The sequence below is a fragment of the Trypanosoma grayi genome (assembly GCF_000691245.1).
Source record: "Trypanosoma grayi strain ANR4 Tgr_348_V1, whole genome shotgun sequence".
In the NCBI taxonomy this organism is placed as follows: domain Eukaryota; phylum Euglenozoa; class Kinetoplastea; order Trypanosomatida; family Trypanosomatidae; genus Trypanosoma; species Trypanosoma grayi.
The window spans coordinates 2,405-16,962 of NW_008825967.1; the positions used below are offsets into that span (position 1 = coordinate 2,405).

At 53.8% G+C, this 14,558-nt stretch overlaps 9 protein-coding genes across 9 annotated transcripts; all 9 read left to right on the forward strand.

Moving 5' to 3' along the window:
• Window positions 1–177: 177 nt before the first annotated feature.
• DQ04_03481010 (putative V-type ATPase, A subunit) lies at window positions 178–2,091 on the forward strand (the record flags this gene model as incomplete). The annotated part of the gene is made up of 1 exon (XM_009312856.1): window positions 178–2,091. One exon carries the CDS (start codon window positions 178–180, stop codon window positions 2,089–2,091), a length of 1,914 nt encoding a protein of 637 aa, XP_009311131.1.
• Window positions 2,092–2,783: 692 nt separating this feature from the next.
• DQ04_03481020 (putative ribosomal protein L13) lies at window positions 2,784–3,392 on the forward strand (the record flags this gene model as incomplete). Its single annotated transcript, XM_009312857.1, has 1 exon — window positions 2,784–3,392. The coding sequence occupies one exon, from the start codon at window positions 2,784–2,786 to the stop codon at window positions 3,390–3,392; it is 609 nt and encodes a 202-aa protein (XP_009311132.1).
• A 284-nt stretch (window positions 3,393–3,676) lies between these two features.
• On the forward strand, window positions 3,677–6,940 carry DQ04_03481030 (hypothetical protein; the record flags this gene model as incomplete). The annotated part of the gene is made up of 1 exon (XM_009312858.1): window positions 3,677–6,940. One exon carries the CDS (start codon window positions 3,677–3,679, stop codon window positions 6,938–6,940), a length of 3,264 nt encoding a protein of 1,087 aa, XP_009311133.1.
• A 187-nt stretch (window positions 6,941–7,127) lies between these two features.
• DQ04_03481040 (hypothetical protein) lies at window positions 7,128–8,561 on the forward strand (the record flags this gene model as incomplete). Its single annotated transcript, XM_009312859.1, has 1 exon — window positions 7,128–8,561. The coding sequence occupies one exon, from the start codon at window positions 7,128–7,130 to the stop codon at window positions 8,559–8,561; it is 1,434 nt and encodes a 477-aa protein (XP_009311134.1).
• A 110-nt stretch (window positions 8,562–8,671) lies between these two features.
• Window positions 8,672–9,175, forward strand: DQ04_03481050 (hypothetical protein; the record flags this gene model as incomplete). The annotated part of the gene is made up of 1 exon (XM_009312860.1): window positions 8,672–9,175. The coding sequence occupies one exon, from the start codon at window positions 8,672–8,674 to the stop codon at window positions 9,173–9,175; it is 504 nt and encodes a 167-aa protein (XP_009311135.1).
• A 331-nt stretch (window positions 9,176–9,506) lies between these two features.
• On the forward strand, window positions 9,507–10,325 carry DQ04_03481060 (hypothetical protein; the record flags this gene model as incomplete). The annotated part of the gene is made up of 1 exon (XM_009312861.1): window positions 9,507–10,325. One exon carries the CDS (start codon window positions 9,507–9,509, stop codon window positions 10,323–10,325), a length of 819 nt encoding a protein of 272 aa, XP_009311136.1.
• A 154-nt stretch (window positions 10,326–10,479) lies between these two features.
• Window positions 10,480–11,553, forward strand: DQ04_03481070 (hypothetical protein; the record flags this gene model as incomplete). Its single annotated transcript, XM_009312862.1, has 1 exon — window positions 10,480–11,553. The coding sequence occupies one exon, from the start codon at window positions 10,480–10,482 to the stop codon at window positions 11,551–11,553; it is 1,074 nt and encodes a 357-aa protein (XP_009311137.1).
• Window positions 11,554–11,710: 157 nt separating this feature from the next.
• On the forward strand, window positions 11,711–13,189 carry DQ04_03481080 (putative serine-palmitoyl-CoA transferase; the record flags this gene model as incomplete). The annotated part of the gene is made up of 1 exon (XM_009312863.1): window positions 11,711–13,189. One exon carries the CDS (start codon window positions 11,711–11,713, stop codon window positions 13,187–13,189), a length of 1,479 nt encoding a protein of 492 aa, XP_009311138.1.
• Window positions 13,190–13,648: 459 nt separating this feature from the next.
• Window positions 13,649–14,335, forward strand: DQ04_03481090 (hypothetical protein; the record flags this gene model as incomplete). Its single annotated transcript, XM_009312864.1, has 1 exon — window positions 13,649–14,335. The coding sequence occupies one exon, from the start codon at window positions 13,649–13,651 to the stop codon at window positions 14,333–14,335; it is 687 nt and encodes a 228-aa protein (XP_009311139.1).
• Window positions 14,336–14,558: the final 223 nt, after the last annotated feature.

Below are 14,558 nucleotides of genomic sequence, written 5' to 3' on the forward strand. Positions count from 1 at the left end.
TATATATATATATATATAGAGAGAGAGAGAGAGAGAGAAGAGAGGGAGATACACAAAGGAGAGAAGGAGCGAAGAAGAAAAAAAGGGGGGAAAGAGGAGCAAAAAGAAGATTAAGAAGAATCCAAAAAGTGCGACTCATAACCAACCAGAAAGAAACAGGAAAACAAAACAAGAGCAATGGCGCGCGACCACAACCCGTATGAGGCGGAAAACCGTATGGGCTCCGTCAAGGCCGTCTCCGGCCCAGTTGTCATTGCGGAGAACATGAGTGGTAGCGCGATGTACGAGCTTGTCCAGGTAGGGTCCTTCCGGCTAGTGGGGGAGATCATCCGGCTGGAGGGCGACACCGCCACCATCCAAGTCTACGAGGAGACCGACGGCCTGACGGTTGGCGACCCAGTGTACTGCACGGGGAAGCCGCTNGACACCGCCACCATCCAAGTCTACGAGGAGACCGACGGCCTGACGGTTGGCGACCCAGTGTACTGCACGGGGAAGCCGCTCTCACTCGAGCTCGGCCCCGGAATCATGTCGGAGATCTTTGACGGTATTCAGCGCCCCCTCGATACTATTTACCGTATGGTGGAAAATGTGTTCATTCCCAAGGGTGTGCAAGTAAAAGCGCTCAATGATCACAAAATGTGGGATTTCACACCACGTGTGCGGGTTGGTGACCTTGTGACAGGCGGCGACATTCTCGGAACAGTCGTTGAGAACTCACTGATGAACAATCACTCCATCATGGTGCCCCCGAACGTTCAGGGGCGGATCACATCGGTTGAGCCGTCGGGTAACTACACACTTCAGGACAACATTGTGGAATTGGAACACAATGGTAAGAAGCGCACTCTCAAATTAATGCACCGCTGGCCCGTGCGAACGCCGCGACCAGTGGCTGTAAAGGAGTCTGGCAACCATCCCCTTCTTACTGGTCAGCGTGTACTGGATGCCCTCTTCCCCTCCGTGCAGGGCGGCACGTGTGCGATTCCGGGTGCCTTCGGTTGTGGCAAGACAGTTATTAGCCAGGCGCTGTCTAAATACTCAAACAGCGACGCTGTGATTTATGTTGGTTGCGGAGAGCGCGGCAATGAAATGGCGGAGGTGCTCATGGACTTCCCCACCCTTACCACTGTTATTGATGGCCGTGAGGAATCTATCATGAAGCGCACGTGTCTCGTAGCGAATACTTCCAATATGCCCGTGGCAGCGCGTGAGGCCTCCATCTACACCGGCATCACCCTCGCAGAGTACTACCGTGATATGGGCAAGCACATTGCCATGATGGCGGACTCCACTTCACGCTGGGCAGAGGCTCTGCGTGAGATTTCTGGTCGCCTGGCCGAGATGCCTGCGGATGGTGGCTACCCTGCCTACCTCAGTGCCCGTCTGGCATCCTTCTACGAGCGTGCAGGCCGCGTCACGTGCATCGGAGGCCCGAAGCGCGAGGGCTCTGTCACGATTGTTGGCGCCGTTTCACCGCCAGGTGGTGACTTTTCTGATCCTGTGACGTCCGCCACGCTTGGTATTGTGCAGGTCTTCTGGGGTCTGGAGAAGCGCCTCGCACAGCGTAAGCACTTCCCCTCAGTTAACTGGCTCATTTCGTACTCGAAGTATTTGAAGGTGCTGGAGCCGTTCTTTAATACCTTTGATTCAGATTACATGCGCCTGCGTTCCGTTTCCGCTGAAATTCTGCAGCGCGAGGAGGAACTCCAGGAAATTGTGCAACTGGTCGGTAAGGACTCCCTCTCTGAGTCGGACAAGATCATCCTGGAAACTGCCAAGATCATTCGTGAGGAGTTCCTGCAGCAGAATGCTTTTACCCCCTACGACAAGTTTTGTCCACTGTACAAGACGTGCTGGATGCTGCGCAACATTGTCACTTTCTACGAGGAGGGACAACGCGTTGTGGCGGAGTCCGCCGGCGACCAGAAGATTACATGGAACTACATTCGTGAGAAGATCCCGCACATCTACACTGGTCTCACCGAGATGAAGTTCCGGGACCCCGCGGAAGGAAAGGAGGTGAATATCGACTATTTCAAGAAGCAGAACGAGGATATTGTCCTTGCATTTGCTTCTCTTTTGCAGTAGTCGTCCGGCCTTGATGAGGGATTGCTTCCATTGTGTCCCTCTTTTGTTGTTTCCCCTTCTCCTCCTTACCTCTCCCTTTGCAGACCACGACTACATTGCTCTGTGCAGGAGGCGGAGAAACAGAAGCTTGAGGGAGAGCGGGAGAAGGAGTCTGTATTTATGTGTGTGTTTGTGTTTGATTGAAGGCACTAAATGAATGGAATGAAGAGATAACACGAAACGTGATCCGTAGGGGAGGTGAAGTTTATCTGGATTCACCTTTTACGAGCACCAAATGCGTGTGGGACTTGAGGGGGGAAAGGGAGGCGAATGTTATCCGGGGTAACGAAAGATAGGAAGGTGACCGGCAGAGACGTATTAAAGATGTCTTCGCGGTGAAGTGAAGATTGCGTGAGGGAATAGAATGAAAGGAACGCTCCGACAACCTGTGAAGAGAGAGAGAGAGAGAGAAAGAAAGAAAAGCAAAGCAACAATGATGTCTGTTCGTTGTTAGGCTGGTGTTGTTGTCGTCGTTGTTCTTTTTTTTTTTTGGGGGGGGTGAGGTGGGGCTTTTGAAGACTTATCTGTATTCTGGGCATATCTCTTTTTCCGATTCCTGCTGCTCTTCCTCTCCTCCCCCCTCACTTGCTGAATGAAGGGACAGAGTGTAGTTTGGTGGCTCCGGCCGGTCTTGTAGGAGGAGGCGGAGGAGAATGCAGCGGGCCAGCAGGATTCTTGCGGCGCCCTTCAAGAGTGTGCTGCGCCGTCACAAGTACCACCCGGAGGGCCTCCCCCTCTACAATGAGATGTCGAAGCAGTGGATGTGTCGTGAAGGGGAGCGCTGGTGGATTCTCGACGCAAAGGGCGAGCAGCTACCGCGCGTGGCGGCCGTTGCGGCGCAGTACATCACGGGCCAACACCGACCGGACTTCACGCCCGGCATGATAGCGGGGGACCACGTCATCATCGTGAACATCAAGGACGTCGTCATGGTGGGTGACCAATGGATACGCGTGCCCATCACGTGGCAAACAGCCTACCCGGGTGGGAAGTACCGCATTCGACTCACCGATATGTACGAACGGGACCCGTGCATGCTGATGTGGTGGTTCCTGAAGGATGAGGTCAACCGTCATTTTGTGCGCAAGCTCAAGACGCGTGTCGCGCCGTTGGAGAAGGCGTGGCTGTATGAAGACAGCGTACACCCGCACGTGGACAAGAACCCACGGCCGCTCTGCTGGACGGATCCGGAGGTTAGGGGGTGGAAGTATAGGGATCGGCAGTTCATTCGGCGCTGGAAGCCCAACGAATTCATCACGTAGCGCGCTTCACAAGGCGAGGAGATTGAGGAAAGAACACCGACGACAAAAAAGACATACGCACCCAACGAAAAAACGAAGAAAGACAGGGGCAAATGGAAGGAATAAGAGAAATAGAGGAGTGTGTGCATGATTGTGTGTGCCATCACATTTTTTTCTGTACAATACTAGTAGCTTCTCTTCTTTTGTTTTTTGTTTTGCTGTGCCTTTATTTTCGTTCTTGTCGTGCAAACACAAAAGAGGAAGGAGGAGAGGGTGTGTGTCGCTGCGCTGGGTGGGAATGCCGGATGCGGCGCACCACTCGGCTTAGGGGCGGGGCTGATCTGCTCACCCGCTGGAGGGCCAATCTTGGCGGTGGACAGACACTCTCAAGAGAGTCGGCGCTACAACTTATGCAGGAGACGGTGGATGAAGCACACACCTCAGCAGATGGACGGAAAAAGCCTCTGCTCGCCACAAGGAGGCATTCGGTGATGATTTGGAAGTCTTTGGGCCAACACCATATTCCCTGGGCAGACTGCCTGGGGCTGCTGGAGGCCCAATTGGCCGCAGTCTCGCCGGCCCAGCGGCGCTTTCTACAGGACAGCCTTGCCGATGAGAAGCAGTTGGGCCGCCTGCCGCACCTTGTGATAGCGATGTGGCAGCACTTGGCCGATTTGTCGGCGGTTTACGCTCATCTCATGGCAGCAGAGACGATAGTGCGGTTCGCCTCCCTGGTGCAGATCGCCGTGCGGGAGCGTCCTCAGCTAGGTGGTGTGTTGCCCGTCACCCCCTGTGTATTGATGCGGTGCTACGAACTTGGTAAGGCTCAACCGGAAGTTGCACTGGAATGCTGTCGAGGCTTAGCACTGGTGAACGCAGAGACAGTACCGCGGCGTGAGAAGGAGGCGCTGGCGTTGGCGTACGCGATGCTCCACGCGAACAGTGGCTGCTGGAGCATGGCACTGTCGGTGGTGAATGCCGCACGTGAGGTGCGCCCTTCTGCAAAGCGACTTTTTTGGCTCTACACCAAGCGGACAAGTCAGTGGGAGAAAGCCCTTTCGAGCACGCAGCCGGTGGAACGGCAAGTTGTGGTGGAGTCGATCAAGCACGCACCGGGTTTTTCTTGTGCGTTGAAGGTGTATGAGAAATGGGAATCCCATGAGGCTGCTGTTGCACTGCTTGCTCGACCAGACTGCATCAGCGCAATGGGATGGGAGGCGGCGCTGCGTCTCTGTCATAAAGCCCACGTTTGCACGTACAGTATTTTGCGGCACATCCTCGCTGGCATTCCTGCTGACCATCCCCAGTTGATGCAGCTACACACAAGCACTATACGTCTTGGAGGGGATTCCATGTATGCAGGAACGCTCACACGCAGGGCGCACACATTTATCAAAAAAAGTCAATGGTCTGAAGCCATTGGACTGCTATGTGGGTGCCGTTATTACGACGTTGCGCTTCCGCTTGCACCACATGTCCCTCGTGGTGTTGCCCTGCCTCATGAGCTGCTGGCCTATGAGGAAGCTGTGCATCGCGCCAAGATGTCATTGACACCAGCGAATGCTGCTTTTTTTGAAGAAAAGCTGGCGGTGGCCCTCCACGGGGATTGGACTCAGCTGAAAGAATTGCCAGACAATGCTCGGCTACACTCCTTGATTCTGGCCAGGCGTGCTCGCGACCCCTGCGGGACTGAAGGGGTAAAAGATAGCAGTGGGGTGCAGTGCTTCACATTTCATAGTGAAGAACTCTCCAGGCTTGTCTGTCTACGTGCGGACCGAAAGGCGCAGCGGTACTTCATGCAGGTGATTCCAAGTGTTCTGCGTCTCCACCATTTTGGAACAGAGTGTATTCCTGAGCCTGAGCCAGATGCCCGTGGACAATACGTTGACTTCTTCTTATCCGATAACGTTGTGTCCGGCAGAGAGAGCTGCAATGCTCTGTGCGCCATGTTGGTGCGGCACCTACAGACTTCCGGTAAGTTAACAGAATTGGCGTTTCTCAGGGAGATTGCCAAGTGCCTCGCTGCAGGCAAAGTGCGGCTGGCAGCAGCTGATCGCCACGAGCTTCCACTTGCAGTTCTGCGAGCAGCTACCCATTTTCACCGTGCGAACGCCGCCATGACAGCTCGCATCGCAATATCAACCCCCTCTCAGCACTTAACAGCACATACTGAGGCACTGGAGAGTAGCATGAACGCTTTTGTCTTAAACGGCCAGTGGGAGCGGGCGATTTCACTTATACAACGAACGAAACGACCGTATCCTGAGTCGTTTGGCTCTGTGGCCTATGTGGTCCCACACGCTGAGGCACGAAAGATATTGAGGCTGATCTGGAAAGACAATGCGGAAAGCCGATGGCTTCTCCTTCTGCAAGACTTGCTTCATGGGGATGTCAGACTCGCGCAAGACGAGCTCGCGTCTGTTTCTTCTGTTGTTTGGACCTCTCGCGACAGCAAGCGAACGCAGTGGCGGCGACGTGTTCTCGGGGCGTGCTGCGCTTTGCTGCAGTCGTCCGAGTCGATGTGCATGGTTGTGCGGGCGGCCAAAACCTCTGCGTTTTCTTCATTGGATGTGGATGAACATGGCCTGACGCGACTCCTCCGTGTACTTCCGTGGGAACTAGCTGTAACAGCGGTGACTGACCTTCAAGAAAGGGGAGAGGTGGTGGAAGAGCTTTGGATACTAGCTGTCTGCACAAAACCGTCGATCCCTCTGGATTCGATCAAGAAGCTCGTGGCGTGGCTTCCGTACTCAACACTGTTGCATGCTGTGTTGGTTTACCAAGAGGCTGGAGGGCAGGGGGATCTCTGCATGGCGGTGAAGGCTATAGCTCGATACCAAACGGTAATGCTTACCGAGTACTGGTCTAGTGACGCATACCTCCGCCCGTTCGTGTTGCTCCTGAAGGATGTGTTGCTTCGTTTTGATGATGAAGCTTGGGAAAGGATTTCACTCTGGCCTATAGTCCGCCGGATGTTTAACAAGATTGTGGAGGAATCCAGGTTTACACATCTGGGAAGGAAAGGCAGAAATAGTATTCCTTTAGCGCTCCGTGAAGATGGGCCATGCGCCGCTCAGATGATCACTGGATTTCTCTATCATCAGCTGAGCCGGACTCTGCAGGTGCCGATCTCGGCGTCCATTACCTCACGGCTCTTGCGAAGCGTGGCGTTACGCACGAGTGACCATCAGAGTGCATTGCATTTCTTTAAATCCTTGAAACATCCAAGTGATGAGGAACGAAGACTTCTCGTTTTCGCGCTGCGAGACACGGATGATGCGATGACCGTGTTGCTAAATACGGGACGATTTGTACGCCCGAGACCAGACCAAGTGCTCTTGTGGAGCGATCAACGCCTTGGTGAAGAGAGGTGGCGGGAGTCCCTCAAGTTGTTGTCTCAGTCCCCACCACCAGAGGAGCAGTTGACGCAGTTGTGCTCTGGCTGGACGTCGGCGGAGTGCCTCCACGCGCTGGAGCTACTCCGACGGACGCACGGAAGTTCCCCAGAGGCGGAGCCGTATGTGGCACTGGTAAAGAAGGTGCAGGTGAAGGAGCCTGGGCAGGAATGAAGCAGCACATTTCGCTGATTCTTTGTTTCTCTGAAAGGCGTATGCCGTTATATCTTCGTGTATGTGCCGGAATAACAAAGGCTTATTCAAAGTCTGGATATTTTTGCACTCCTGCTCCTTTGTTATTGTTTTTTTTTAAATAATGTTTCTTTTTGATGATTCTTTCTCTGTTCCCTACCGGAGGCATATGCGATTCCTCGGAGCGGGGCGTTGTAGCGCCGTGTTCGCCCTGTCGGACGAGGCAAGGGACGGAGAGGCACTCGAGCAATGCGGCACCGTTCCGCCCAGGCTTTTGCGGCATGTTGCGCTGCGGGTTAGCAGAGCGACCACCGCTGAGTGCCCCACGTGCTGCCAGGCTTTGGTGGATTTTGTCGGCTTCAGGCACGAGGTTCGGTTGACGGACAGCTTGAGGGCCTACTGCGCCGCCGCCTACCCGCTGCTGGCGGAGCACTGCGGAGCGGCGGTTCAGGCACATCTCATCCCCAACTATGCGCTCAGTCCGGCTGCTCTCTTTAACGGCAGCGGATGCGTGAGTGGTGGTGAAGGCAAAACACGATGGGCTGCGGTNAACTATGCGCTCAGTCCGGCTGCTCTCTTTAACGGCAGCGGATGCGTGAGTGGTGGTGAAGGCAAAACACGATGGGCTGCGGTTGAAATTAAACCAAAAGGTGTCTGGAGACCCCCGCGTGTGGTGGGCATTGTCGTGGATGGTGTCGAGCACTACCTGCACCCCGTCAAACTACAACAGTGCCGTTTTTCGCTCATGCATGTGCTGAAACATGAACGACAAAATAAAGGAGCTACGAGGTTGAACGTCCCCGGTAACGCCTACTGCCCCAACGAGCTATTTCTAGGGGATCAGCTGTCTGTTGCAGCTGCCCTTTTGCATTTGCAGCGAAATCCTGCCAACAACTTCCGCACTATTGACCCAGACGGCTTCGCGGACGAACTAGGCGAAGGTGAACTGAGCCTTGTAGCCGCGGCCTTGCATCGATCAGGAGTTCTCCCTATATTGACAAATTTGCAGCAGTATGGTAGCGGTACCAGTTTTGACTGGGAGGTGCTAGATGCCGAGCTTTTGTTTCCATGGAGCACTGCGTGTGATGCGTCCAGTGTGCGGTGGATTGTGCTTGATTTTCACTCTCCCTGGGATGGGAGTGGGGACTGCGCCTGCCAGAGTGGAATCCATGACAAGTTACAGCGAGGTGAGTTGAGAAGTGCGGACAGATGTACAACACGTCAAGTTGTGCCGCCGGTTTCTCTAGAGGAGTGTGTTGACCGCTTCTACGCATCGACCACAGCAAAGGATGCATCGGTAGTGGTCGCGTTATCAACTATCGAGGGGGGAACACCACCAGGAGGAGGAAGAGAATCAACAGGGGCGTCTCTTTGGGGGCAGGTGGAAATCGCGCAATGGAAGAGTTGTTATGGAGGTGTTGTTGTGGATTTCGGGTTTCCAGCTGAGGGTGTCTGTCGTGTCGGCGTTGTGGACGTGGATGCGAAGCGACATAAACCTCTCAGCCATTATTTCGCGCTTGATCAAGAAGTTCTCGCGGCGTGGGATCGGTGTAAAGTTGCAGTCGCTGCTCCTTGTCGTTATGCAGCAGTGGATATGAGGTGATTGCGCGTGTCATTTTTTGTGAATTTTTTTTTTTAATCTCTGCTGTAGTGTTCGTCACTCTTGTTTCTTTTTTTTTCTNATCTAATTTCGCAGGTGTAAAGTATTCCGTAATGGAGGCGGGCGAAGGGCACACCGCCGCCAGTGCGAAGCTGTCGAAGGAGCAGGAGGAGAGACTTGTCGTGCGCCTCCACGACCAGTCGATCGAGCACCGGAAGGAGGCGCTGCGGGTGCTGGATGCCCGCTTCTACCCCGTTGCCCCGCCGAAGCGAATGGCGAAGGAGGTGATTGAAAGCAGCGTCACGCGGCAAGTGGACCAGGAGATGGCGAAGCGAAAGGCGGCACGTGAGGAACTGGAGGTGCGTGTGAAGGGCGAGACGACGACGAGCAAAATAAGCGCCGATGCTGTGCAGGAGAGCGCAGAGCGGCTTTACACTGAGTCAATCGCTCGCAAAGAGGCGAATATGGCGGAGAGCAGGAAACGATACCTCTACACCGCCCCAGAGGTGGTTCGGAAGGCGTCAGAGATACAGGAGTACGTTGCGCGTCTCGCGGTGCCCCGAAAGCGAGATTTCACAGTAGAGGAAATCAACAAAATCTACGGTCTTACCGAATAATGGGCATGACGTGTGGCTATGGATTCTATGTCTGTGCTTGTGGCGCATTTGTGGCGTTAGTGCACAGAGTGGAGTAGCCTAGGAAATATGTAGAGCAGTACTTTATCTGCCAGTGGTGTTTTTGTTCAGCTATTCACCGCTTGTCCTATTTGCTTTGCGTGGAACTCCAACTCTCGTGCTTTGTTTGTGTTTTCCCCTGCATCCTTGTGAATGTTATGTCCTTCAATCCTTATTCTGTTTGTTGCGTGTTGCACATCAAACGTACAAAAAAAAAAGGCGGGCACGAGAACAGAGGTAAGGGGGGAGAGAAGCCACAATAGTGCCGAAAGTCATGCAGTTGGCGGGCCCTCTCAAGAAACCGAGCGCGTTCGAGGCTGCCGCCGACCAGGCGAGCTACCGTGTGGCCGACGTGCAGCTAGCAAGCTGCAGGCAGCATGGCGGCGCTGCGGTGTTGTGCTCAACTGCTGGAAAGACCGGTCGGAACGGTCGCTCTGCCGCTGTGGGGGCGACGCTTTTCTGGCTCACCTGCCCCTACCTGAACACCATGGTTGCACGGCTCGAGCGGCATGGCGCGGTTGGTGCGTTGCAGAAACTCGTCGATAACAACGCCAATGTGGCCGCGCAGCATGTGGCCTCACATAGGCATTACGAGGAACGCGCCCGAGCGCTGCTGAGCGCTGAGCGGTGGGAGTTTTTCAGTTCTCATTTTACCTCGGGCTCCGAGTCACAGGGCAACCGCAAGTACGGCAATGCAGCAGTTAGCCATGCGAAGGATCTTAAATGCTTACATGCCCTTGTTGCACAGTCGTTGTGCGGTGCCCCCAACGTCATTGGTGACGCCATTCTGTTCTACATGCTGTTTCTCTCGCAAAAGGTTGAAACCTTTGATAAGGTCTCAGAGAAAACAGCTTCTCATACAGATGATGCTGAGAATGACAGCAATGACACTTTTACAGATGAGAAAAGGTCTTTGGATGATGTATCTGCCTTGGTGGCATTTGTGGAGAGCTGGTCGAGTAAAAATGTGGCTAAGGATGGGACGTCGTCAACTGTTTTGGACGCTGACGATGTGTGCTCTGCGGCGTGTAACGTGCTTACCTTCCTCGAAGGACGGCCTCCAAGACCACGCAAAAAGCATCGTATTAACTGAGATACACTTCATCAATGACATTCAAGGGTGGAATGGACTTCGCTGTTATCTTTTACAGCTTCGTGAGCCTTTGGGGCTGAAATATGCTGCTTTTGTTGTCTATGACTTTTTTGCTACTGCAAGCGTTCTAGGTTGCATCGCTAGGCGGCGTGGGATGCGCAGCCGTCGGTGGGAGTCCACTGCACACGGCGACTGTGGCTCGCTGATCCTACTTAATCCCTATGTCCTAGCCGACAGCACAACCGTAAAGCTGCCGACAGGCAGGGTGGACGCGGTGCTTCCAACCAGAGCACAGGGACCATCATCGTTGCGCCCGCCACTGTCGTTTGCCTTGATCTGCATGGTGTCCATGAGGGAGCCCTTGCTTCTCATGAGACGCTACTTCATGAAATGGAGGCGTTTTGCCAATGAGTGTGATATATTTTTCAGTCTTAAGGGTATCAGGGCTAGGGCCGTTGGTGAGTTTACACTAAAAGTCTTCTACAAGTGGTTCCTGTTCGCACGTCGCGCCGTGACAGTGCGGTCACTGCGGAGCCGTGTCGATAGGCAGAATTCTTTATTCCTGGCACGTCGGTATTTGAGGCTGTGGAGGCTGGCTCCGCAGTTTCGGCAGAGACGGGCACTTCAGCTGATGGTGCTGCATAGAATTCGGAAGGAGGCAGAATTGCACACCTCGAAGCAGCACTACAACAGGTGGCAAATGGTCGTGAGGTCACGTCGAGTGCTGCGCCAGAAGGTGGCAACTCTGTCTGCATGCCATACCACCCGTTTGCTGCAGCGCTACTACTATGCGTGGAAGCGTCAAAGACGCCGGGTGCTCCAGGCCACGCAACTGAAGCTTATTCGCTATGCGGCTCAGCGTACTCTGGCTCGACGCACTCTGCAAAAGTGGTTCTTTTTTGTTTCCCGCCGTATCATGGTTTCTCATATGGAACGGCTCACTCTTGAGCATTTCGTGTACAGGTTTTTGGTGCGGTGGCGGCGGTATGCGCACATATGCAAGTCGCTTCGATGCATTGGACACAGCTCCTACTGGCGGGTAGCACGTCGCACCTTTCACAAGTGGAAGTTGTGGCTTGTCCGTATAGTATTGGCACTGCAACTTGAACAGCGAAATGCGGTATTTCTCCTGCAGCCGTATTTCCTGCGTTGGGTGCTGCTGCGCCGAATGCGTCGTTTAGAATACGACTTGTTTGTTTCCTCAGCATTGAGCCAGTGCGACTTGTAGTTGCCGCTCACTTCTTCGTGTTACACTGCATTTGCGTCGATGTGTGTCTGTGTTGCTATATAGAAATTATTATTTTTTTTTTTTGCAAATTACATGCCTCATTCACTCTCCCCGCGCTTGCAATGTTTTGTGGTTTTAAGGTGCACAAAAAATAGATATGCCAATGACAGCTGTTTTGTCGGTGGTGCTCACACAAGTGGTGGAGCACCCTTTCTACATATTCTTTGAGCTTGTTTTCGCTGCTGCATTGACGATCCTCCTGCTGCAGACGTATGGCAAGAAGAAGAAGAAGAATAAGTCGAAGGAGGTGGCAGTGGAGATGCCGTCGTTGGAGGAGCAGGAGCGCCGCATCGCCCAATACCGCTCGCAGATGTTCCGCGACGGCAGCAAGCCTACCTCGAACACAGTGGTTCCCAACGGGCTTGGTATGACTGAGGTGGACTCGCGTGACGGCTGCCACATCACGGTGCGGGATGGGCGGGGCGGCAGTAGCAGGCGCTGCCTCGACCTGGCGACGGAGGACTTCCACTCCTTCTCGACGCACCCAGCCGTTGTGGAGGTGGCACGCAACGCAGTGATGGCGTACGGCGTCGGCAGCTGCGGCCCGCGCGGGTTCTACGGCACAATCAAGCCGCACATGGATGCCGAGAAGGATATCGCGAAGTTCCTTAACGTTGATGACGCCATCATTTACAGCTTCTCGTCTACCACGGTGGCGACGCTTATTTCCTGTTACGCGGGAAGAGGGGAGCATCTCATCATGGACGACGGTGTTCACCTAGCCATTGCGGACGGTTGCACGCTGTCGCGTGCCAATGTGGGAAAATACCGCCACAATGACATGGCGCAGCTGGAGACACTTTTGAAAGACGTGGCAGCGAAGGAGATAGAAGCAAAGAAAATCTCACGCCGCTTCGTCGTCACGGAGGGTCTCTTCAAGAGCACTGGCGACATCTGTAACCTGCCGAAGATCCTGGAGCTCTGTGAGAAGTACAAGTTTCGCATCATCCTGGAGGATAGTTACGGCTTCGGGTGCCTGGGAGCGACGGGCCGCGGCACACACGAACACTTCGGCATACCGACAAGTAGGATTGACGTCTACGTTGGCAGTTTGAGCACCGCACTCGGGGCTGTTGGTGGCTTCTGCGCTGGGGAGAAGAGCATGATAGATTACCAGCGCCTCGGTGCGTCAGCGTACGTCTTCTCCGCGTCTCTGCCGCCATATGTCACGTCGGCTGCGTCTGCCGCGCTGACTCTTCTGGACGAGGACAACTCGTACCCGCGGAAGGTGCGCGACAACGCGAAGTTTTTCCGTCAAGCTCTTCGGCAGGCGAATTTCAATGCGGAGAAAATAAGGATGATGGAATGTGAAGGTGACATGTCTCCAATTGTTGTCCTGCGTCCAACAGATGCCTATGTGAGGGATCATCCACAAAAAGTGGAGGAGGAGATTGAACAAGTGGTGCGTGCGGCAAGGGAAAAGGATGTGCTGGTGCTGCGACACATCTATGATACAGAGGAAAAATGCGAACATTTCCCGGCACTTCGAATCCTGATAAAAGGGAAGGCTGCCAAGGAGGATCTGCAGAATGCTGTGACTGTGATTATCGAGGCAGTGAAGACCGTATTTCCCTGATTACCGCGTAATATCGTGGCAGCTACGTAGTGAGCTGAACTGAGAGAAAAAAAAAAGGGAGGCAAGGCTGTTATGGAGAATGAGAGGGTGGAACTAGAAGAACACGACGAGAAAAAAAAAGCAAAAAGGAGTGGTATGTGGGGGATGGGGGAGGTAACTGGTGCATATTTGTTGTTGTAGCAAGAATGATGATTGCTGTGGAAGTGTCAGACAACTTCTTCGGTGATGACGTGAAGGAGATTGGATATATACCTTTATTATTATTATTTATGTATTTCTGTTTTTCTTCCTCTACGTCTCTGCTTGTTACCCCTTTTGCTCTTCATACCTTTTCTCTATTTTTGTTTTTCTGCAGCCACGTACGTGTAAAGAGCTTGTGGCGATTGTCCCAGCTGCTGTGTGTCGAGCCGGTCTTGCGTGCGTGTCCGAGGCGGTAGCTGCTGTGGTGGGAGCTCACTCATGGACCTCCCGGAGGAAATCACCGCGGGAGATGTGGTGCTCGTGATGACGAAAGTTAGCCGCTCGGCGGACAACTACGAGAATGAGGGGTGTCGTCTCAACTGTCTCTGCCTCGTAGGGGAATATCAGCCAGGGAGAGACACGGAATGGTTCCTTTCACCGCTGGAAAACTACGATACGAAGAAGCTGCGTGTAGACGCAGGTGTTGTGGCAAAAGGCCTGCACGACTACAAGGTGTTTGTACGCTTAGGAGAATCTACGTTCCGACAGTACACGCGAAAAGAATCTTCTTTGTGTGCGAACGTGAAGGTGTGCGCCGAGGCATTCGATGGGTTTTCGGGGACGTCACCTTTCACCTCACACCAGTCGTCCTGTATAAGCTCCCATTGCACTACGCCAGGGACGGGCTCACGCTCAGACACACAGGTGCAATTTATCGCTGACGGGTCCACTCCTAATGTGTTTGATGGATCACACAACACGGTGCGGACGCCGTCGCCCACGTCGGGCTACGCTGGCGAGGCCTCGCGGGACGCAGGGGAGAATCAGGAGTCAGAGAATACGAGGAACGGAGAGGGGCGTTTCCTGCCTTCGTTGCGACCGCCGCGTCGTCCCTCTGTGGGTTTGGGCCCGAGGGTGAAGAGCACTGGATCGCTTCGCTTCCGCCGGATCCTGGAAAGCTTATAACAACCACACGCACACACACACACTCTCTCTCTCTATGCTCTTCATAGGTGTCCCTCTCGAAGGGTAAAAGAAGGGCGGGGATAGATAGTATGAGGTGCGCCGCATTTCTTTTTTGCAGTTGTTTTTTTTTAGCGGCGCTACTATTGGGCGCTGCTGCGATTTTAATTGTGTGAGTGCCAGTGTAGAGTTTGCTTCGTTTATTGATATATATATATATATATAT